General features: G+C 38.9%; 1 protein-coding gene across 1 annotated transcript; it reads left to right on the plus strand.

The window, feature by feature from the left end:
- Positions 1-15,020: 15,020 nt before the first annotated feature.
- On the plus strand, positions 15,021-21,888 carry LOC103365221 (ephrin-B2a-like). The gene is made up of 5 exons (XM_008292604.1): positions 15,021-15,127; positions 15,908-16,191; positions 17,329-17,421; positions 20,062-20,178; positions 21,527-21,888. The coding sequence occupies exons 1-5, from the start codon at positions 15,021-15,023 to the stop codon at positions 21,886-21,888; spliced, it is 963 nt and encodes a 320-aa protein (XP_008290826.1).
- Positions 21,889-25,671: the final 3,783 nt, after the last annotated feature.

Genomic DNA, 25,671 nt, shown 5'->3' on the forward strand with positions numbered 1-25,671 from the left:
AGAGCCAGGCACTGCTTCCTCAGAAGCTTTCAGTCTATCCATTATCTGAGGCTGAACGTCCTCTTTACTTCGAATAACACCCTGACCTCTTGATTCATTCACTTGGTTGAATGCATGCTTCCTAATGTCACAATGCTGTTGAGTAATCAATGTTCTGCTTTAGATTTCAAGGTGCAGCATATTCACAACAGGTGAACATTGGCCACAAGTTGATTTATATGAACAAGCCTGTGATAAGTACACTGAGTCATTTAAACGCCGTTTCAGTGGAAGAGATAATAATCAATGAAAACTGATCTTTGGTGATCAATGCCACGAATTTGACAGTTTACCCTAGAAATTGTGCAAAATCTACAATATGTATTCTTTCTAACTTACTAATTATTTGAGATTTTAAAATCTGTCTGAACTGATAATTTCCAGGTTTTTCTGAAAATGTGTCAGATTTTCAATGCAGTCTCAAACTTTCGAACACCTGTTTATATTGCTTCAAAGTGATACTGACTTTGGAGTTGAAGCTGAATGATTAACTTGTCACAAATATATACAGGTGAAACCAGAAGTTTACATACAGTATATAAAAAGACACATAACTTTGCTTTTCTCACTGTCTGACATTAAATCAGACTAAACTTTTCCTGTTTTAGGTCATTTAGGATTACCAAAATTATTTATATTTGCTAAATGCCAGAATAATGAGAGAGAGAATTTTTTTTATTATTACTTTTTTTCAAAGCCTGAAGTTTACATACACTAAGATTACTATGCCTTTAAACTATATGGGAAAGACCACATGATGATGTCATGACTTTGGAAGCTTTTAATAGGTTACCATCCCAACTGTGAAGTACGGGGGTGGCAGAATCATGTTGCGGGGGTGTTTTACTGCAGGACGGACTGGTGCACTTCACAAAATAGATGGCATCATGAGGAAAGAAAATTATGTGGAAATGTTGAAGCAACATCTCAAGACATCAGCCAGGAAGTTAAAGCTTGGGCACAAATGGGTCTTCCAAATGGAAATGACCTGAAGCATACCACCAAATAAGTTACAAAGTGGCTTCAGGACAACAAAGTCAATGTTTTGGAGTGGCCATCACAAAGCTGTGATCTCAATCCTGTAAATTTGTGGGCAGAACTGAAAATTCCTATGGACCAAGGCGGCCAACAAACCTGACTCAGTTACACCAGTTCTGTCAGGAGGAATGGGCCAAAATTCCAGTAAACTATTGTGAGAAGCTTGTAGAAGGAAACCCAAAACGTTTGACCCAAGTCATATAGTTTAAAGGCAACGCTACCAGATACTAAGGAAATGTATGTGAACTTCTGACTTTCAAGTAAGTAGTAAAAAAAAAAAAATCTCTAAAAAATTCTCTGTCTCATTATTCTGGCATTTAACAAATAAAAATAATTTTGGTTAGCCTAACTGACCTAAAACAGAAAAAGTTTAGTCACATTTAATCAGGTAGTCAGGTAGTCAGAAAAGAGGTTGCATGTCTTTTTATACAGTATATGTAAACTTCTGCTTTCAACTTCATCTTTATTTTTAAAGAACACAATTTCCTCAGAAGTGTTCATAGACACAAGATCATGTATTGCTCTAAATGGATATTTTTAAAATAGCTTTGGACAACAATGGAGCCCCTGCTTTTGGTTTTTACCACAGAATCTAAGACAACAATGTTAAAATGATCAACAGTAAACAGTTTTCCAGAGGTGGAAAGAATACTGTGTTATGCCCCAGCCTAAGGGAACCTGGGGCATAGCATGGATATTGCTCCACACTAGTCCCTCCACCTCGAAGAATGCCAGCCACAACAAGAAGTCAAGTACAAGTACTGTTACAGGGCTGCAGGGTGGCGCAGTTGGTTAGCACTGTTGCCTCGCAGCAAGAAGGTTGCCGTCCCGGTGGGGGGCACCGGAATCTTACTGCGTGGAGTTTGTATGTTCTCCCCGTGCAGTGTGGGTTCTCTCCGGGTTCTCCGGCTTCCTCCCACACAGTCCAAAAACATGCTGAGGTTAATTGGTGATTCTAAATTGTCCGTAGGTGTGAATGTGAGTGTGCTTGGTTGTCTGTCTCTAAGTGTAGCCCTGTGATAGACTGGTGACCTGTCCAGGGTGTCCACTGCCTTCGCCCTAAGTCGGCTGCGATAGGCTCCAGCCCCCCCGCGACCCTCGTGAGGATTAAGCGGTGTATAGATAATGGATGGATGGAAGTACTGTTACATTGCTTAAATTGTACTCAATTACAAGTAAAAGTACTGGTGTTAAAAAAAATACTTAAATAAAAGTACAAAGTACTCTCTCAAAAACTACTCAGAGCATTGATTACTTTTTAACCGATGGATGTTTCATTGCATCGTCAATAGCAGGCATTCGAATCGATTCACCTGTATAAAATATCTACATTCAAAGAACATTTCTCAGACGAACAATGTATAGAACAATTACACTAAGGCAATTTGTTTTGTCAACAAATGTGAATAAAAAGCAGGAATTTTGTTTGTTAAAAGAATGACAAAAATGTTTTTGAACCTGCATAGAACAGTTTAAACTTTTCCCAATACACTGCAAACAACAGGCAGGTAAGTGCCTTCAACTCTTAGACATATTAGCATTTCTGTCACACTTCACTTTCTGAACCTTTTGATCAGTTTCAGCAGGAGCTGGTTTTCTAAGTTAACAGAGTCTCTTCGGCCTCGTTTGGCTGTGAAGAGTAGACCAGCACAGGTAAAAAGTTGTTCACATGCAGCAGAGGCAGGCAGAGCAATTGCATCATGGTCATCAATATGATCAGTCAGGTCAAGAGCATCTGGGTCTGCTGCTTCTTCTGCATCATTTTGTGCCCCAAACATGTCGAAGGCCTTGATGAAGTTGGATCCACTATCAGTTGTGGTTCTTACAACTTTGCCTCTAATCTTGGATTGGCAATGGAAATCATCAAGAGCACCAGCAAGCATGTCAAATGTGTGAGACCCTCTCAATCTTTTGCACGCTAGTGCTGCAGATCTTCTTTCCAGGGACTCTTCCTCTATCCAAAGGCATGTGACCCCAAGGTAACTTTTCTGATGAACTGACCAACAATCAGTAGTTGTAGCAACAAATTTGACTTTATCCAATGCTGCAACCAAAGTCTTTTTCATATGATCAGCAGCTTCACAGATTCTGGCACGGAAAGTGGGTCTGGAGATGACTTTGGCTTGAGGTTGTAATGTGGTGACCAATTCTTTGAAAGCGGGCTGTTCTACCACTGCAAATGGCTGTAGACCCTCATATATGAAATTGATGACAAGCTTGTCAACCGTTGCTTGTGGGACATGTATGTTTGCAGTGCTCCACATCATTTCTGGTAACTTGGCTTGTTTATTTGCTGAGAGCTTGTTTGCTGTGGCTGTGGTCTTCCGTTGACGAGATGTTGCTGCCACAGTTACGTCATGGAACTGCTCAATCTTAAATGGATGTTTTGTCTGTAGAGATAAATATTATCACACACCAGTTTCAAGCATTACTTTATCACATCACTGTGATTAACACCAAAGGAAAACACATTTTTAAAAAATCATTCAACCAGAGTAACAATTTGAGCTAATTATAGAGTTATAGAGTTATTATAGAGATATATTAAAGAGTGGTAAATTTGAATGAGAATATCCTCCAAAGGTAGAAAATTTGTATTCCTGTAAATAATTGTGCCTGATGTTACTCATATTCTAATTTCTGATTTTAAATAAAAGGTCATTTGCACCACCAAAAATTTTCACCAGCCGCCACTGGATTGGAGTGGATGTGTCTGTAAAGGGATAACGTCTATCATAAGAAAATATTTTCATTCAGGCATCCTGAGCATAAACTTGAAGCACTATTTACTGACAAGCTATCACGACATGGTTAACTTTCAATGGACGGCGCCGCTATAGCTCACCTGGTTGAGCTGGTGTCCCATGTACAGGGCTACAGTCCCGATGTGGAGGTCATAAGTTTGAATCCCGCTCATGGCCCCTTCCCCCATTTTTCTCCCCCACTTTCCTGTCTCTCTCTCTCTCACTGCTCTAGCAAATAAAGGCACAAAGGCCAAAAAAATAATTTAAAAATAACTTTAAAAAAAACCTTTCAATGGATGTAATTTGTGTTCTAGTTTCATATAACATAGCGTCACAATATAGGCCTGTGAGTATTAAATGACTAAAGATTTAATTTATTGTAATGACGATGGTTGTCCAAATATTAAGATAAAACATTTCTAAGATTTGTAGCTCAATTATGCATGAACACACACGTTAGCTAGCTCCGTCTTATTTTAATATCAGGCTAACAAATGGCAGTGACAATGTCTTTGCAGACTTATTTTAGCCAAACTAATAACCATAACACACATGAAAAATAAGAAAGCAACGTCATACAAGTATAGGTGTAAAACCTCTTACCGCATGTGTTGTTTGGGATTAGACGCTGAAGTCTAATATGACCGTAGAGGTCAAACAAAGTTTGCACTGCATCTGGACGCTGTCTCCCTTTTCCCCTCTGTTCATGAAAAATTCCTCCAGGTACGACCACGGGCACTCCCGCTCGTCCTCCGTCTTCATCATTTTCACTGTTGACAGTGTTGTCTTCTGTCTCCATTTCGGCTTCTTTGTCTCCAAATCTTCAATCCATAAGCTACTCTCCGCTCCGCTGTGCAGGTCCGTTACCTCCAGACACCTGCAGTTGTTCAACCTTACGTCATAGATTAATTGGCGCGGTCGCGATCGAACGGCCTTATTGGCTACAAAGATGCAGATGAAAGGTTTGAATATTAATTCAAATTGTGGACGTACTCAGTAGCGACTTTTGGTTTTAAAAGAAGCGAAGTAGATTACATGGTGTAAATTATACTCAAGTATGAGTAAAATTACACAATTGAAAAATATACTCATAAAAGTACAAGTACCCAAAAAATCTACTTAATTACAGTAACGTGAGGATTTGTAATTCGTTACTTCCACCCCTGAGTAAACTCTCAGGTCGGTGTTTTCTTCTGTGGCCACAGACGAAAGCCACATGGTCGATTTAGCTTTTGTAATGCAATAGTCAGATGTCACCAGTAGATGGCAGTGCTGCTCCCTCCTACCTTTACAGTTCTGGTAAACAGCAGGGAAGTCTGAAGTGTCTTTTTTGGAGTGACAGTTTTTTTTTAGCACCATTTTTTTCCTGACACGAACATAAGAACAGCTTTACATGTCTAGAATAAATTAGGAAGTTGCTTCAGTCCTTGTCACCAACTGTTGATTAATACTGAAATATATTTTCCTCATTTGTCTGTCGAGTTGCTCCTAAGCTGTTTTTGTCAAGATCAGCTTCTTTATAGCCAATTCAAATCATGTGAATACAAACAGAATATAAGTGATGATTTGATGATAGTTTAAAACATTGCAGTTTCTTTTTATCACTGGAATCAGCTCACATTCCTTTCCAAATTAACAGAACAAAGAAAACGAACGCAGCAACTATCACAGTGTTTATTTTGCAGCCAGTGGCACCATTGGACAGCAACTGTTTTTGTAATTATTTATTTAATTAAGTGACTAAATACATAAGTCAGAATGGAAGTCTTATTCAATCTATTTCACACCGATCATGATTTTTCAGAAGCAGAAATGGACTAAAATGTTTTAGAAGTCAAACTGATTATTTTAACAAGTTTTAATATGGAGCCATATTTGATTTAAGGATATGTACACATTCAATGAGACACAGTCTCTTTATTTTTAGTGTGCAATTATTTTATTTTCCTATTTTAAATGAATGATTACGTAACAAAAGCTGATTTAGCCAGTCTGAATACCGTTTATGGGAAGAAAACACTAGAAAATGAATGACACGTGATAAAACATACCAGAAAAACCAAACATAGATTTCTACTATACATGTGTATTTTGAAATACAAGTGAGAATCCAAAAATGTTGTCCTTTTGAACAGATATATTTAAACTTAATGCTGTTCTCACAACCTTTCTTTGTATTTGATTTAACTTGTAAAAACACTTTGATGGTTGTTCACCAGTCAAGGGAACAAAATAAACAAAAACACTAAATTAATGAACAAGCTTTCTTTACTGTACAAAAAGAGATGGCTCAAATGATTAAAAGCAGTTTAAATGTTGCCGTGATAAATAATTTCAGTGATATCAGAGTGACCAAAGTCATCATTTTTTATTTATATGTTATATACATGTTACATCATATATGCTAAATCATTTACCACAGCAGAGTTGAGCAAGTTTCTTGTCTTAAATCTTTAAAGGTGGATGTTCCTCTGCTCAAAGACGTTTGTAGACCTCATGACACGAATTTGTAATGAACAGTATTGAGCTGTACACAGTGCGAGGTGACAAATTTGAACCTAAAAACTCAAAAGTTTATTTTCATTGTTCTAAATAATTTTTAAAAGAATCTTTGCTGTAAAGTTCCAATTTCCTAAACTCTTTTATCATTCATTCACAATTACAGTCTAAATCATTTCAGTCTGGTTGAGTATGTAGGGGTTTATGCATTAAATGTTTTCTCATGTAGAATTTTTGCAAATCACATTTGTATGCGTTAATTGAAATAGATTTTTTTTTTCTCACTTGTTGCAAAACATAATTAGGCTTTTGGGAACACTGCGACACTGAGTTTACTTTAGCTTTCAGCTTGTACAAGACACAGCTGGCAGCGTTATGGACAAGTTTAAAACTCATACATGGCAGCAAACCTTCCTGGCCGTGGCAATTAAAAAGGAGCAACATTTCTCCAAGGGGAATCAGACATTTGGAAACTATAGCTGAGAAATAAAATATTACTGCCAAAGATTTGGAGGGGGAGCGGATAAAGGCAGAAATCAAAGTATCAATACAAATTATATGGAAATCACAGAACAAGCAACAGCTTCATCCCTGTAAGCTTGTTGCAGTCTCTCTGAGCAAAAAACACATAAGAGTCAGCTGTAATGCAACAACAACATGGATAAGACTGAAGACTTCTGGGAGTCTGTTTTACGGCGTGATGAGACTAAACTGGAAAAGTGTGGATCAATGACTCACTTGAGCACGGAGGTGGGTTTGTCCTGTTGAGGGGTGTTTTTACTACAGCAGTGACACCCCTGAACATGACGACATGCTTGATTGCTGTGAAAAGAGTGACGAGTAAGACAGGAATAAAGGAAATGAACACACAATCTAAAATTGTAACATTGTGCGCTAACCAACAGAGCCAACAAGCCACAGATCTGAGAAAACACACAGAACTGCCTTATGTTTAAAAACAGAGGGACAGTTGGTACTCACTATTACATATGAGCAATTTGCATTTGAAGAAGGAAAAAAAATGTACTTTGGTGCAATGGGGTCCCTTGGTGGTCATGGGCACGCACGTACATAGTCTGAATTTGCAATAATCTGCTCTGTGGTTGAACAATTTGATCACCTGTACTTGTCCATATAGTGTATATACATACAGTGGAGACTTTTGCAAACAAAAATATGTATACCTAACTATTTACAGAGCTTTGGAAATTTACTGTTGTAAAAACTGGGTCTTACAGCTTCTAGTGTTTCAGTTTGACGTCACATGTTTGGGAAACTTCTTTTTAGTTTCTGTTTTTTGACAGTGGAGGCAGTTTATAATCCTAACCTGTCATGATGTATAGTACGTTGTGTGGGAGTTGCTAACAAACCGTCCAACAATGTTAGCTAGTTGTGAAATTTGTTTGCACAAGTAGTGCAAGTCTTTAAGTTAATATTCTGCTCTAACATTGATTTTCACAGAGATGTGGACTAATAGTTCCAGTGAATTAAAGACTGCCAGAAATTGCGTATATTTAAAGTAGTTTGTGGAATTGAATCATAACCGGCGTTGGTCTTTCCACTTGTGAAGCTTACCCACGCTTCCTTTAAACCTGCTAATTTTAGACTCAGGGGTTTTGATCGGGGGAAACCAAGTGTTCGTATGTCACCGTCGCTTGTTCTTGATCATTGTTCTTGTCTGGATACTAATCGTGCAAGACTGTTTTAAAGAAATAGTATCTTTTATAGATGGTCTGATAGAAAACAAAATGTCTCTTGAAGCATAAAAAAAGAATAGAAAGAGAAGTTTAAAAAAAACTAATTTTGTGTGGTTCTTTGTGCCACACATGTCGCACGCTGAGGATTCACAGACTGAGACAGGATGACGGCATAGAGGAGATGGAAATGTTATTAGATCATATCAGCTGTATGTCTGTCGGCTCTCTCATGCATATCCCACATATGACAAGAAAACAGAGTGAAGTCAGAGACCCGGCTGCCCATGTGGAAACACTCGACTTAGCACTGTAGAGACAGAGAGAAAAAGAAAGTATCTTTTTCTCAGGAATGAACAAACATGCACACCAGTTTTATTTTCTGATTTCCACCGTAGTAGCTTGTAAACTAATCGAAAGTATGTGAGGTTAAGAGGGAAGGTGATATATATCTTGACAAATGTGATGTTTTGTGCGTCTGTGTAACCTAACAGTTCCACTTTCTGTCTCTCAAAACATGTGTTTTGACATTTCAAACATACACAAAAAGTAAAATGAAAGGGGAAACTTGTAAAGTGACTCCTTTCCTAAATTTGTAAGCCAGACAGAAGAAGTGAAGACACATTGTGAATTTCCAGTACGCTGAAGGGGAAAGGGGGGGGTCCCCTGCTGAATCTCTGCTCCTTCCCCCACCTCCGCATGTACTTTCAACCCTTTCCCTTTAACTACTACATCATCTGTCTATGTTGTCTTTTTCACCTCTGACACGCTCACAGGAGTGTGATGTATATGACAAAGAAAAAGAAAAAAAAAAAAAAGAAGTTCATAAATCCAAAAGTTGTGCAGCCAGCAAGTCAACCGCTGCTGCTGTCGCTGCTGGAGACGGTCGGGTGGGGTGGTGGTGGGGGGTAGCGAGAAAGGATGGGGCGGCACCTGTCTTCCCCGAAATCAAGCAGTATGACTTGGTTACCACGTTACCACAAGCAAACACTGCGGGCAGCGAGATTCTGGGCCAGTTCAGAGGTGGCATCTGAGATATGTAACGAGGATTGTTTGCAGGATCACAGTCATTTAGTGGAAAAGGGTCTCTTTCAAAATCCCCACTGGTGACACTCCCATAACTGACAAACAGAAATCCAGTTCATCTCAGGACACTGCACAGTCATAACGTTCAGTTATCGTACAGGTGGCTTCATCTGACAATAAAATGAAACTGTTTTGATATATCTGGAAATGATAACAGACACAAAATGTGTTAAAATTATTTGAGGAGTTTCTTCTATTCAAGTTAAAAATCTCACAAAAACAAGGACAACCTGAATATTCCTCTTCATGAGTTAAATATTTGTTTTTTTTAACACCATAGCTCCAGATGATGAATCCACACAACCATGCAGTCAAAGTTTTGACCGATCCAGTGAAATATATCAGCATGTCTCGGATGTGCCGACAGAAAATGTGTACAGATGTTCATGGTTTCCAGATGATGTATCCAGAGATGATTTTCTGACTTTTCCTGCAGCACCACTGGGTTAATAGTTGTGGTTCTGAGAGATTTTGGCTACAGTTGCTGAGTAGATTTCCATAAATTTAGCTCATGCATGTTCTCCTCAGGACAAACAGTAACCAAATCAATTTTCTAGTGCCATTTTCGGATCATCCGTTATGTCTAATACTTTGTTTTATTTTTAAATACCTTCAAAACTAGAGACATTTCCATCGACCTCAGCTACATTTTGCTAATTAGTAACTGTTAGCATGCTAAGATGACGAACATGAACATGAACATTGTATCTGCTGAACATCAGCATTGTCAGCACATGAGCAAGCGCTTAGCTCAAAGCATTGCTGTGTCTAAAGTGCAGCTTCAAAGAGTTCCCACCATTGCTGTAAACTAGTGCAAAATGTCCCAAATCCATAACACACAGGCCTACCAATTCTATAACAGCTTTTTGTTTTTTTCAATATAAAGTGTGGGAAAGTGATGGTAGAAAGTATACTTGAACCAGACAGAAAATACAGTTGATTTTTAAGTGAGGTGTTGATGAATAAAGTTTTCCATGATGCAAAGGAAATACAGAAGCTGAAGACAGCTGGAAATAAAATAATTTGCTGATGGGGATGAAACAGCTTCAGAAAGATACCGGAGAGCAAAAACTAATCATTCCAAAGAGGCTGTTTGGTAGTTAGGCGTTAAAGTGGTTAAGTATGTTTAATTTTTTATACACACTGCTCCAACAGTGTAGCGTGACGACTGGTATGCAGTACATACTGTATAGAATTAATATGTAGAGTGGATTTGGGTCACAGCTTCAGTCTTCTTTCTTAAGGGAAAGCAAGAAATTACCAACTGCTGCTGTGGTTAAGTCCTCTTTATCCATCCAGTCTAGTTATTGAAGCAGTGAAGAAAAGAAAAAAAGCTCTGGACAGTTTGAATTAATAGAGTTTTGGTGTCACAGGAAAAGCTCAAACTATCATATATATGAAAGTTCATTTATTGTGTAACTGCCTCTGTGGTCATGCATTTTGCCTAAATTATCTCCAGCTTTATTAAATTGCTCAAACCGTCACATTTAAAATCCTTTAACATTAGTGGGGAGATGGGGAGATTCAGCTTTTACATGTTGATCAAACTCAGTAGTTTTGTCAAACATTTAGGGAGTCACGCAATTGAACTTTAAACTGAATTTAAAGTCATAAACTTCCATCACCTTCGCGTCAGCCCGTGTTGGCGTCATCACTGTGGACATAACAGTAAATAAGTCGTTTTAATCCTTGAAACAGATTTTTATTTTCTTCCGTAGGCAGCATTTACATAAAAGTTAAATGGCATCTTTACTGCAAATTTGTTGCGTGATCTCCTCTTTCTTTTTAATAGTCATTCTGTTCGAAGGGGATTTTTACATGACTCACGCTCAAGTATATAAAAGAGACATGTAAACCCACATGCTGGTTTACTGTTCAGCGGGAGAGGGAGAGAGCGAGAGACAGACGGTGAAGAGAACACAAAACGAGCTGAGCGAAGAAGGAGAGAGGCACCGTTTGCTAAAAGAGGAAGTGTTGACGATGCAGAGACAGGTCAGTAGCTGCCTATCTACCATTATTCTGAACACACACACACACTCACACACATACACTTCCTGACAACATCTCAGCTTCGAATATTATCTTGATTCTAGTCCAGCAGCACCTGTTACATCCTGTTATTGCTCACAGTGTCTCTGGGGAAATGCAGCAGACATAAAACCTTTTCTGAAAGCTCCAGCTGCCCCACATGTGGACTCTTTCAGTCTCTTAAAACTTGTCCAGGTAGCTGATGTAACTCCATTCTTATTCTCTTTCCACAGACTGTTTAGATTGTCGGAAACTTGCTTGAAGAAGTATTGTGGATTTCTAATGATGACAGACACGTTAAGCTGAGATAGGCCTAAATAATGCTTCGATGCCTACGTTTTTAAAGAAGAAACATATAAAAGGAGAGAGTTGCTGTTAAAATTCACTTTGTATATTTGTTTTCTAATTGTTTTGTTGCTAAAGTTAAAAAAAAATGACACATGAGTCATGACAAACTGCCAGCACATTCTCTCCAACGCCTTTTAAGTAAATAAGGGGTCGTTTTCTTGTAATCCATCCTCTAAAATCTCTCCTATCAGTTTAAATCTTGGTTTCCACAAAGCATGTGCAGTTCAGTGGTGAATAAAACACTCTGTCACCCCCTGCAGGAGGCCATGCGGAGAGGCAAACATGGCAGCGATGGAGCAGCCTTCAAAGTTGAGTCCCAGGTTGAGGTTAATGCTAATCGTGATAGGGGTTGTTCTTTACCTGACGCCTAACATGTTAGCATTAGCTTCACTTTGGGAGATCTCACAGGGACCGAATGAACTGGAGACTGCTGCTGCTGGTGATACAGGCAAAAACGACACATGATGCAGCTGAGAAATCTGATGCATAAACAGAGTCAGAGTGAAACTTTAATGGACACACTCTTGAGTCACATCCACACTGTGTCAGGTGTTCTGTTCTCCGTCAGGTTGGTAAGACGCTACAGCTGTGGCACACAGCTTAGATTTGATTCCCATTTGGGACAGCTGCTTTTTTTTTTAAAGTTACAACCTTTTCATGTTTTAAAAGTTGTAAAGTCTAAGTTCGACCTCTTCTCAGGCGCTCCCTGCTTGCACTGACTTTATGCTTCCACTGAGTATTGCTGAATTAAAAGAGATTTCATTTATCGCACTAGCTCTTTATTTCTCCAGAGAACAAGCAACCGTCAGACATATAAGAACAATTTCCTCCGCAGTATATGCAATTACATGGTCGAAGCAAAATTGCAGCATGGGTCCATAAATCTGAGAAGAGGTCTGAGCACCAAGAACAAACAAAGAGGTAGTTGTATTCCCATTTCATCCTATATTTAAGCACGGTGCTGCAAGACTAATTCTAAGAAAGAAAATAATGTCCTCATACTGGGGACACTTAAAACAAATCTTGCAGCTTTAATATAAGTCAAATATTGAGTTGAAGGTGATTTCTTACTATTTTTCTGTGTCTAGTTTTGAATATTTCAGATTATGTAATATATCATGGGAATAAACCATTTCCATCAGAGATAACCTTAGAAAATACTGCAGCAGTTAGAGTAAAAGGAAAAGTAAATCTCAGCCACTGCTCAAGTGATCAATCCTTTAGCCAGTTCATCATCTGGAAAATTTAATTTGCATCAAATTGGCTTTATTCTGAATAAACTGTATGCTTTTTGTTTTTACTTAATTGATGGCCTGAGAAAGGCTTGAGAGAAAAACATGGATTCTCACTGCTTTGCTGCTGTGATACATGAGCTTGTGTTATGTTTGGAATCTCCTTTTAAATGTATGTGGGAAGCTGAATGCATGACAAGAAAATAAAATCAATCAAAAACATCTCACGAGTGTGCGTCTGAAGTTTGTTTAAGCAAAACCAAAAGTCAGACTTGTATGATTTTGTGTTTACACGAGAAAACATTTCTGCCCCTGCGTTCTCTGCACGGTGCATGTCGAGGTTTAAATGAATTATAAATATGGAAAATGTTGCCAGCACTTTGAACACATGCAGCCCAGTCTGCTTCCAGACAGAAACGCAGACATTTCTGTGCAGTTCAGCCGTTATTTGTGCTGCTTTAGTCTTGTGACAGAATCCCTGTGTAATCTTTTAAACCACTTTGTCATTAGTTCAGACTCCTTGAAAATGAGGGGATTACAGCCTTGGCTCCTTACATGCAGAATATACAGGAAAGAAAATCTGCTTCCATCCCAACCCATCCACAACAAAGACTTTTAATGCATTGATCCATATTGACATAAAAATCTTTACAAATAAAACACTAAGCCCAGGATATAGTAAATGATTCCTGAGATTCAGCTGTTTACAGTTATAAAGAAACAGTTTTTTTAAGGAGTGCGTGGTCATCTGTATGACCTGATCTAATTACAGTCTGTGTGTCCTGGAAAGAGAAGGTTCATTTAAGGAGATCACTGAGTCAGAGCTTTCACTCCTCTTTGTATTCATCGCCACATCTGTGCTTCCCCCAAAACACAAAGTACAAGAACCTTGCGTAACAGTTTAAAACTGTAGTTCTTTTTGAACTATTTGCTATTGTCCACATCAAAAATCATTATTTCTACAAATGATAATTTGTGCTTTTACATCATCTGACCATAAAAATGCTGCAACTTCTACTGTATTTAAATCATCCAATAATGTTGTTAGTTTACAGATGTTTGTCTTTATTTGAAAGAAAAGTTATGGAATTTCAGATTGAAAAAAGGGAATTATTTTTATAATTATTACGTATAGATTTTTCCTGTTTTGTCAAATTAATATCTCGCAGAAAATCACAGAAAGAAAACAACCATTTCTATGTTGACTGCAATAAACTACTTGGCCAAAACTGCAAATAATGTCCACATCATAAATCTATATATTTTTTACGAATGGTAATTTGTAATAACATCACACAATTTTACTGTATGTAAACCAGCAGAAATTTCATTAATGAATTTACAAAAGCTAATTTCAGTTTTTTAAATTTTTTTTTGACCATAATGACATTCCAATGTTCTAAAAGTATTTTTCTGTCATCCTTGCTGCCAGATTTTTATTTTATTTTATTGATCATTTTATCATTTTGTGATCATTTAGATGTGTACTCTCTTGTACAAAACGTCATCATATGGTTAGTCAGTAGGGAAGAAGGAAAACATTGATTCTGGGATATGATGAAACTGAGCTAATTAATGTTTTGTTTGTTTTTTGAGTGTGTGTCCAGATATAAGAAATTGATTTATAGAAACACATCCTTATTGCAAGTCAAACATTGTCATGGATAAAAGAAAGATATAATTAAAGGCAAATATGATCATTAGATAAACAACACAAAACAATAGTAGGTTTCTAGATGCACAAAAGCTATTGATCACCTTCTGTGCTGTAAGTCAAGTTAATTTTCCCCAAATCATACATTTCACAAGGGGCTTTACAGTTTGTTAGTCCTTAGACCCTTCGTCCAGATGACACAAATCCACAAAAAAATAAAAATAAAAAAATATAAAAATAACAAGAGAAAAACTGCAAATAATAAAAATCTTTTATCCTTATGTGTATCCTAATGTGTGGGAAATGTACCAATCAATGTGCCAAAGAGCTCCGGTCTCTGTTACGCATGAGCCTGTAGCCTGTATGGGCGGACCGGTCAGTCAGCTGATGACTAAAATGCTCCACACAATCTCTGTCCTCAATACATGGATTTCGTCACACGAATGATTTTCTAGCCAATTACGCACAATGTGGAAAATTTCACACAACCGCAGCAGGAGGAGGAGGACTCGCTGCTTGTTGGGATTTCGCTCAGGAATGTGTCCTCTGCGCGCACCTGGAGTCGCCGGAGACATGCAGAGGCGACACATTTCAGCCGCTTTCCACTCTGTTTTATGATACCGAGCCGCCGCTTTGTACCTGCCATTTAACTCCTGTGATGGGGAGAAGCGCATGGAGCTGCGGTGCCGTGATCCTGTTGGCCGTCGTCTGCTCGTGTCGTGCCGCCACTCTGGAGTCTGTCCATTGGAGCAGCTCCAATGCAAAGTAAGTGCATAAGTCAGATGAGTGCAACTTTTTGTGCAGCTGCTTTGTGTGTGCAAGTGGTGAAGTTTAAAGAGAAGACCCTCCTTGACTGGAAATCAAGTGCTGCAGTTTCAGCCTGAAATGATGAATTGATTAACTGGCAGAAAATTGGTGAATAACATATTTGAGCAAAAAAAACAAACAAAAAAAAAAGCCAAACCTTCTCTATGCATAGATTTGCTGCTGCTTTATGTCATTTAAAAGTAAATAGATTATCATTCTCAGGTAAAAATCATTTAATCTATGTAATGTTAGAAAATATTTAAATTCCTGAAGCCCAGAGTGACTTCTTCAAATGGGTTATTTGATATTCAGTTTCCCATCACACAAGACAGACTAAATCCTCACAGAAGCCGACAGGATGCTTAAAAATGGCTCAAAGGATTACTCACTTACCAAACTAGTTGCTGAATAATTTCCTGTTGATCCACTAATCAATTAATCTTCTCAGCTTCAAAACTGAATATCTTTTGGGGTTTTTTGGCCTGTTGCTCAGACAAAAACAAACAGTTTAAGGCGGCACCCTGGGGTTTTCTGAATGTAAGAGAGGCCTTTTTTTCTCGTACCATTTTCTGAGTTCTAATCCTTGATCCATCCCTAAAGATTTGAGAGAATTTAGAATGAAAAGATGTTGCTGAAAAGCTCAAGTTCCACAGTCAGAAGGGATGTTTCTGTCTGAATTGTTTAGGTTAATTTTAAGGGTTCTTTTTTGTTTGGTTTACCCATCTGTCACCCTCTTAGATTTGCTCCAGGTCGGGGTCTGGTCCTGTATCCTCAGATAGGAGACAAGATGGACATTGTGTGTCCTCGCGCTGACGCCTCCTCCGGGGGAAAGGAGGAGTTCTACAGAGTCTACCTGGTCTCCAGAAGTCAGATGGCGAGCTGCACCATTGACAAGACGGACACGCCCCTGCTGAACTGTGACAAGCCTCACCGGGATGTAAAGTTCACATTCAAGTTTCAAGAGTTCAGCCCCAACCTCTGGGGTTTGGAGTTCCTCAAGGGGAGGGACTATTACATCACCTGTGAGTTGGCGAAGCTGTCACAATGCTGCCAATGAACATGTGCAACAGCAAAAAATCAGTGGGACAGAGACACAAGCTGCTGGTTCTAACTGGTGGAGCAGCGTTTTGAATCAAAGCTAGCAACAGTTTTTTCATTTTTTTAAAAGCGGTAAAGAGGAGGCCTTCATCTTCGGCTCCCTCTCAATTTGTCAGCTTGCGTGAGAATCAAAAAAATGTGGCCTCGTTATTGGGCCGCTGTCGGTTAAACCAGCATCTTAGTGGCAAGTGATGCATGAGATAGAGAGCAAGTCTGACCGTGCAGCCTCACCCACCTCGCCACGCTCTGACAGCACACTTCGCTCTGGCAGGCCAGTGTGATTCCAAGGGCTTACATGCCCCAAATCACACAAGGCTTTTACAGCATCAGGCAGATTTGATGGGAGCTTTCATGGCAACGTGGCTTGTAGCCTGTGAGATGTTATCTGACCTAAATGCTGCTAACAAGTCTACGAGTGTGACTGACAGGGGTGAATGAGAGTCCTTGCCGTGTGTGTGTGCGTGTTTGTGAGTTTTTGATGAGTTACTGCGATGTCAGTTATTTGTTAAAAAGGATAGCCAATGAAATATGTTTTATTCTTGTCATTTGTTATACCCATGTAGTGGTAAAAATGGTAAGCTGCTTTCAAATTCTATTTTATTAAGTACACCCTAGGTACATTTAATGTATCCTAATGCAACAATTCTGCAACAGATCCTCTCTTTTTGCAGGTTTTAATGTTCAATTTTTGTTGAAACTGTTTTAGACTCATCTTTGCCATCCGTTTGGAGATAGAGCATGTAGTAATGTGATCTCTGAGGATTTGTGATTTGACGCAAAATCAAGTATTCTTTGCTTCAGTCCTGGTTGCATCTTTAGTGGCTTTCATGTTGTTTTTACGTGTGTTATTATGTACAGTTTATGCAACATAATTTGTGCTATGTGCTGCATTTTCTTGCATACGTGATGCAACATTTAGCAACTCGCTAAACTGTCTGCGAAGAAATTCTACTGAACCTATGCACTGCTTGATAATCTTAACTATTATGGTGATTGCGTGACTATTATAGTTATTGCGTGAAAACTTCAAAATGAAAAGTTTCCTTCTCTCTGTTCATCAGCCACCTCGACAGGCTCTCTGCAAGGCCTGGATAATAACAATGGAGGGGTGTGCAGGATCAAATCCATGAAGCTGGTGCTGAGAGTCGGCCAGAGTAAGCATTCCATGTTTATATGCGTGTGCCAGCAAGTGTATAAAGCCGTGAGTGTGGATGAAGAAGAGACGCACACAAACGCAGTTATATCTGACAAACGATGCTAAAGGAAGATAATTGTTTTATTCGTGATATCACACGTTTAATACAATAATTTCACCGTTTCTCTCCATTTACTAAGTAGTCAGATAATCTCGATCATCCAGTCATTCTCTTGAAGAGAGATTGCCGTCATGAATTATTTCAAATCCCTAATTCAAACCACTGGCAGCTTAAAGCAGTCGGTATTATCTCGCATGCGACCATTTAAAACAGCTGTGGCAGTCAATACTTTTTTATTCGTATTAACATCCGTATAGCCAGTGGTATATTTTTATCATTTTTTGCTCTTATTACTCACATTAAATTTTAATAAAGCAGGCGCACATATTCTCTCCTTCCTTACTTCAAGTGCCCTGAAGACAAATCACTGTGTAATACAGTATTCACACAGAAACATATCATTATGTTATTCCTATCAATACCACTTTCTAACGGGGAGCTTAATCGTTTTACTTGCATCCTGATACATATGAAAAACAAGAAGTTATTGCGTGCTTGTTTAAAAATGTGTTGTATCAAAGTGAGTTTCTGCATGTTTTGCTAAAAACCTCCAACTCTGAATCTATTTAAAGGCCCAAAATGTAATTTTTTGACCTCAGAAATGTGAAACATTATTTCTATAAATTATTCAAGCGCTTGAGAGGAAAGAGCAGCATTTCGTGTGCTTCTCAACTGATCATAACTGAAAATATTAGGCTGTTTTCCCACTGTGCTTACAAACACCAGTGGTGTAAACAAGCCTTTCACAGCAACAGTAAATATTAATAACTCAGATTTGGTTGTAATCTTGTTTTAATCTCTACGTATATTAAAAATCCCGTCAGTCGTGTCAGATTTGGATTTACACATTTTGCTTTTAAAACTGAAATCACAGTGGATGTGATGCGAGTACATTTAAATTAATGCCAGTTTGAATGAACGATGGCGCACTGAAGCAAAACTTAAAAGGCTGCAGTTTAAAGTAAACTGTTTGGATGAAGACCGGAACATGTTGAATAATGTGTGTCGTCCTCACAAATCAATAACTGAAAGAAATGGAGAACATTTTGTTCAGTTTATTTGTTGCTTACTTGAAGGCCATAATATGGGCATCTATTGCAATAGATCTCTTGGTTGCATTTGGGTAGGAAACTGCTCAGTGCCACTTTGCACATGTAATGTGAATGTGTGGTGTTAAATTCAGTTATTCTGGGATTTGTGTTGTTCTTGACTGTTTTCTAGAAGCCTTTTATTGTCCCTTAAACTCTCATCTTGCTCTGCTTTAAGAGGCGCTGCAGAAATTTAGAATTGAACTTTTACAAAGCTGAAAGACTTAAAAAGCAGCAGCGGAAGAAATATTCACATGCTTTAACTGAAAAGTGAAAGTACAGATAAAGCCATATTAGGGTTTTATTACTGGCACATCAGCGTGTAAGCAATGGTTTTTTTGCTGTAGCTGGTCCAGCCAGTTTTAGCTCATTTTTGTACAATTTGTCCTGTGCTTTCTAAGAGTGACAAAACGAGTGATGATGAATCTTGACATCATTAATGGAGTGATGAGGAAAAAAGATCTGCAACACAAATCTGCTTTAGGTTTTTGGCCTTTGAATACAATTTTTGCTTCGTTGTGTACACCACTGAATTATTTGAATTATTTGACCTCTTTGAGCCTCTTTAGCCTAAACCATGTTTGAGGTTAAGAGTGGAAATCTGTTACATTAAAAGGGTTCAGGTTTAAAGAATCAGAGGCAAAAAAGGCTGGAAACTAATCTTCAACAACGCATAGTATTTCATAAGTTTGTTCTTTTTTTTATTGAAAGTCTTCATGTGACAACTAATGGTAGCGATCAGATATACAAGTGGCAGATATTTTCCTCTGAAATGCAACAAACTTTCTCTAGCATTCTTATATACTTTGATTGAATGAATGTGCCTGCTAACTTACTTTCCACCACGTTTAGTAACCGTGCAGAGAAAAAGGCCTGTTAAAATCAAAGCACAGACTGCTTTGATTACTTAAGTGCTCTCATTTGATGTAATTTTCTCAGGCTTGACAACTCTCCTTCAGAGCCACAGAGGAAAATATGCAACTGTAAAACTGCTGGTGTGGAATTCCCAAAATTTCTTAAAAAAAAAAACAAAACAAAAAAAAAACATGAAAATATGAAATGGCTGCATTCAGTTATGTGTTCTGCACCTGTAGGAAGAGAAAGTGAATGAATGAGATTTTCCAGTCAAGAACTGAAATGAGAGTCCCAGTCATGACTCAAAGCAGAACTTTCTGTGGTCTGATTTGGTTAGAAAATGCTTTCTCTCCTTCTCCTGTGGTGCGTTTTTCCCCTAATGACTGTTACAAATGATTAATTGCTCCAAAAAAAAAAAAAAAAAACAACGAAAAGACAGAGGCTTCTTTTGCTTCGATTCTGAGGGGCTGACATCAAGCACTAATGATTTACTAAGCACCATTATGGTTTCATTAGAAACATTTTGACATAACCCCACCCACACAGTGAAACTGAGGAGATGTATGGTGCTTATATCCATATGCTTATATTCCAGACTCTTCAGATCCACCTTCAACACTTCAGGAGTCCCCCACCAGATTCCCTCCCACACGACCGAAGTCCAAGGCCAAGGACGCCTCCACGAGAGAAAAGGATATAAAAAGTAAAGCCGGTACGAGCACCAACCAAAAATATTGCCTGCAGAATTATATGCAACAGTACCCGTTGGCATTTGACACAGATTTTGCAACCTTTAGAATAATAGGACGATAATTTTGCTGCACAGTCAGCCCTGCAATAAATTGAACTTTCCTGAAAGTGAGGGAGTGTTTGTTAAATTTCATTTTGTTGAACTAGCTAAGTTTATATTTTGGCTGCGTCATTTCTAAATGGGAGCAGGAAAACATTCAGCTTGGATTTATTGTATTTAACATGAGTTACCACACACATAAATGTTAGCTTAAGTGGCTTAATTTTTATTTTTAATTTAAAATGAATCTGCTGGACACAAGGTGTGTATAACTGCATTGTGTCCAAAATAGGTGTGGAATGAGAAAACCATTCTGTAGAATTTAAACTTTGTTGCTGAACATATTCCAAATTTTACTTAATCTATTTGCAATTTCAATTTTCCTACAGAATACTACATTAAAAAGGCATTTTAGGATGCTTTACAAATGGCTGCTAGTCAACTTGATTTGAGCTAAATGGGCTAAAATGTCCATCCATTATCGATACACAGCTTATCCTCACTAGGGTCACGGGGCGCTGGAGCCTATCCCAGCTGACTCAGGGTGAAGGCAGGGGACACCCTGGACAGGTCACCAGTCTATCGCAGGGCCACACTTAGAGACAGACAACCAAGCACACTCACATTCACACCTACAGTCAATTTTAGAATCACCAGTTAACCTCAGCGTGTTTTTGGGCTGTGGGAGGAAACCGGAGAACCCATGCTGCATGGGGAGAACGGTTCTAGCTGCGAGGCAACGGTGCTAACCACCGAGCCACCTTGCAGCCCCAGGCAAAAACATGCAAAACATTATTATAGTCCATTGAAGATGGATGTTTCTGGATTTCAACTTGTAACTGTTACGGCTTTGCTCCTTTTAGGGAAGGCCTTAACTTCCTGTTGTTTGGTGTTGTATGAATCTACAAACAGAATTAACTTGAAAAGCATAAAAAATATCCAATTTGATATTACAAGAAGCTTCTAACTTGTACTCAAACCTCCAGTGATCATGACTCGCGGTTATCTGCCAGAAAAAGGCACCAGGCTGTTTACCAGTATGACACTAAACATTAGAGCATATTCTCCAGTGTCCGGCTTTGAAAGTGCTTTTTCATGTTAACACATACTGATCGGGCTGTAGCAAGGCATGAACTGAGTGAAATTGTTTTGAAATCTTTGTGTCACATGTCCCGATTTGCTCCTTCATCTCAGTTTCTTTCTTTTTTTTTTTGTTTTCGCTGTCTCTCCCTCATGATGATAGACACGGGCTCAGACGCAGGACAAACAGACCCTGGCGGCGGGGACTCTGAACCAGGACTGTTGGTGTGGGTCATCTCCGGGTGTGTGATCCTCCTTCTGGTCATCGTGGTGGTGCTGGTCGTGCTGTGGAGGTACCATCGGCGCTGCTGCGTCCCAGATAGACAGCAGTCTGCCTCTATGTCCCTCAACACTTTGGCTGTTCCGAAGCGCGACAGCATCAGCAGCGACAACAACGGCTCAGACCGCAGCGATGTCGTCTTTCCTCTGCGGCCTTCTGACAGCATGATCTGCCGTCACTATGAGCGCGTGAGCAGTGACTATGGGCCTCCTGTGTACATAGTTCAGGAGATAATGCCCCAGAGTCCCACCAACATCTACTACAAAGTCTAATGTTTACTGCTTTGTTGGTGATCGTAAAATGCAGCCACTGTGGACACACTCAGTCTCCGACACAATACTTCCATGGGTGAAGTATGAAGAAATGCGGGGAGCTGATCTGAGAACTGAGCTGCCCTGTTCATACACTTTGAACAGACAAATGCTAGTTGAACTGTTGCAGCAAGTACACAAGATGTTGTTGAACTACTTTGTTTTCTTTATTTCCTAAAGAGACAATCAGAGAGGCCAGTGGCGCGCCCTAACATCTCATTCAGCGGTCGTGTTTGGTTTGTTTTATCAGATACATTCGAAAGCAAATTTGTTTATAAGAAAACAAGAATTTCTCACTGTCATGACACATAGCAGCTTTAGATGTACATTAAATGTGTAATTTATTTAATTTATTGATAAATGAGGGAAAAAAATATTGACATTGCACTCCAACACACTTAAAATGTACACGCACCTAAAGATATTTCACAGTTTGAATTGTGTAAACTTTGGTTAAAATGCTGTGAAGTGAAATGAAAATCTTGATTTTTGTGGCTTTCATTCAAGTAAAACTGTTTCAAGAGATTCCACATTCAGTCTTTCTGATCAATTCAGCTTCTGGTAAAAGTTTTGAACAAGTTTCAGCATCAATTTTCTTAGAAAAAAAAGAAAGAAAAAAAAGAAAAGATGAATAAGAAATCTTAATAGAAGAGAAGTATCTGTCTTCTCTCTCTGCAATGTGAAAAAGTGAGACACACAGGCAGAATATAAACAGAATGCAAAATAATAAAATGAAAGTTTGCAGCACAGTGCATGATGACTCCAAACAGTGGTGGGTTACAGCTGCATAACTATTTGCATGCTTTAGACCATCACAATTATAGCCACTGTATTACATTTAAAGACATTTGTTTGGGTGCATACTTTAGCTGTGCTTCATGTTGCGCTTATTCTAAACAGTTTTTGGAATGATTTTTTTTCGAAGGGTTGGATGCGCTAAATTAGCCACTGAGCAAGTCTCCCCATTATGCTTCTAATGGTGCTCCTGGGATAGAGACTGTCATTCTGCATTTAACACCGTGGTGAGTTTTAAACCGCATCTTACAAGGTTGAATGGGCACAAAACTGACATGAAGCAAACAACAGTTTTATATAGTTTATTGGAAAATGAAAAGTTACCTGGGATGTTTAATTACCTCTCCAAACAGTTAAGTGTAGGATTACATGACGAGAGTAATCTTATTCATAAAAGGGCGAAAATCTTCTCACCTATGAAAGCATGTAACAGCTGGGGGCCATCTTTGGAGGTCAATAAATTTGTCTATAAAAGTATCTGTAAAGGTAAAGAAAAATCTATCTCTGTAAAAACACTCAGTGTTTAATTGTCTCTTGGTCTCTCCTGTGGCTCTGTGCGAGGCATCCGTGGGTGAACATGTTTCATGCTCCTTCAGCCACATCATACCGCACATTTTCAACCTGTCAGCTTCCATGAGCTTCCTCTCCACCAGGGACACTGTTGCCTCTCAAAGCAAGATGCCAGACTGGAGGATTTTCAGGACATGTGCTCTGTGTGTCAGACAAGGAAACTGCTCAGCTAAAATTAATCAGGTCCTATGCTTAAAACAAAAATAAAAAAATTGTAGCCTTACTGGTGTTAGGCTATATTCTCCACGATACACCACTTTTCTTTTCTTGGCCTCATGCATGAACCTCAGTTAAGAGCTGCAGATGGCAGACGGCCTCATTCTTATCCTGCAGCGAAATGTAATTTCCCCTCTGGCAAAAGATGTATTTAAAATATCGGAGGGAGAATTAATAGAAAATGTGTCAAAGATTACTTCATTACTACTTTCTATAATTGACTTCTTTAATAGATCCCAACCAGTCTGAACCACTCATTTTTCTTTCAACAGGGATGCACATTATATCCTGACCTATACTCTAGGATGCCACGCTGCATTTGATCGTATCTGAGTCGCACTTTGAAGTACTCGCGCATGACTCTAGTGTCTCTTGCTACATTGTGAAAAAAAAAACAATATAACGCAAATTAGCTTCTGACTCTGGAACGCCGTAGATTGCGTCCGTTTGTCTGTGTGCATGTCTTCCCACCCCCTCGCTTGGAGTGATCCCTGCTCTTGTGAGATGTTTTTGTCCTATGTAAAGCGTCACAGCTGAATGGACCGTGGTCGGGCGAGGTGAGTTCAGTTGACCTTGGGGTCACGCTGAGACAATGGTGGCCAGGCTTCTAAAGGAAGAACAAAACAGAGACCCCCGTGCTCATGGCCCCTGTTGTGGGAGGGGCTTGAATATGGTAGGCCATTTTAAAAAAAAAAAAAAAAAAGGGGGTGGCGGCAGAAGTGGTTCTGCACCAGAAGGGATGTTTTAAGCCTTAAGTATGGCTCAGTGCTACCAATGAGGCGTTTTAAGTTGTGCTATTTTACCAGCAAAGTGCTCGCTCAGATTATAGTGCACAAAAATGTTACTTCTCCTTCATCTGTATCCCAAATAATACAAAAAATACTATATTAAAAGTGACTCTAAAATGGTATTTGAGCTGATATCTGTTCTGGTAGAGAAGTCCATTATTTGTGCACAGAGGTGGAAGCGAAGGGGGAGGTCTAATAAGGAGAGCCTTAAGCTTTTATCTGACCCCATGGGACGATGTGAAGTCTACAACCTCCCTGTGTCCTCCCACCCCCCACCTCACTTCCATACGCAGAGGAACTACTGGCTTTGTGTGGGGGGTTGGGGGTCACGACTGAGCATTCCCACTCCCACAGTGTGCCCAGAGAAGTGGAGAAGGACACCTATTCTGGTTTGGAGGGTTTTCCAGTCATTGGTCAGTCAGAAAAAAAAGAGGGAAATGAATCTGAAATACAACACACACCTTTTGATAAAGTGAGCCAAAAAAGAAAAAAAGAAAACCTTACACCATCTGTGTGTGAGGAAGTAGAGTTTAATGCAGCTTCAAGCACACGTCACACTGAGTTTTCACAGTAAACAATTTGAAATGTTGAACTTATTATAAGCTGCTGGTCGCAAATGTATCTGTCTTTTCTCTGGCTCTCTGCAGGATGTGAAAGAAGCTATTTTTCTTCTCAAACCAACTCCAGAAACTACAGTGATAGGGAAGTGGCCAGAGCTTCCTCTTACAGTTGAAAAGCAATCATGTCATTATAGTACAGTATTCAGTTTGCTAGTTCCCTCTGCTGGCCGGCTCCTATACTGTATCATATGTTTGTGATAATGCACAGGATCCAACATATTTGATCAGATCATGGGAAACATGCAGCAGAATATGTTTTTCAAAAGGTATGTTGCTCTCAGCACATGTGCCTTGGAGCAATTAAAGAAAGAAAAAAAAACAAAGAATCCGTCAGCAGAGGGAGTCCAGAATGTTACACTGAAAACTGAAGAGGTAAAAACATTTTTAAGGCATATCATGAAACCCCCAATAAATTCTTAACTCCTCAGTGTTGAAGGAAGGGAAGGTAGTGATGAATTTACAAGCATCCAAAGTTAAAGGGATCATTCCTTATCCATTGTTTCTTTGTTATCAAACTCCATTGTACTGAGTGATCCTAAAAAAAACACCTCTTTAGCATTTATTTAACTTCATTTACATGTTTCTATTGTGAACAAAGACATCACTGGAATAAACATCTTTACTGTTTTTTTTTTCAATCTTAAAGCTACAGTGGAAAGGTAAAATTCTAGTTTTAGTGGTCAAAGAAGAAATAAAAACCTACCAGTAGAACATTAAAAAAGGAGAGAATGCTTCTTTAGGTTTTGAAACCATGT

This window comes from Stegastes partitus, unplaced genomic scaffold, assembly GCF_000690725.1.
Source record: "Stegastes partitus isolate 25-593 unplaced genomic scaffold, Stegastes_partitus-1.0.2 Scaffold19, whole genome shotgun sequence".
In the NCBI taxonomy this organism is placed as follows: Eukaryota; Metazoa; Chordata; class Actinopteri; family Pomacentridae; genus Stegastes; species Stegastes partitus.

Bases quoted from the DNA above. Each gene is read 5' to 3' on its own strand.
- LOC103365221 (XM_008292604.1), top strand. From the start codon at position 15,021: ATGGGGAGAAGCGCATGGAGCTGCGGTGCCGTGATCCTGTTGGCCGTC. The intron at 15,128-15,907 runs GTAAGTGCATAA...TCACCCTCTTAG, and splicing joins TGGAGCAGCTCCAATGCAAA to ATTTGCTCCAGGTCGGGGTC. The intron at 20,179-21,526 runs GTACGAGCACCA...CAGGACAAACAG, and splicing joins GGATATAAAAAGTAAAGCCG to ACCCTGGCGGCGGGGACTCT.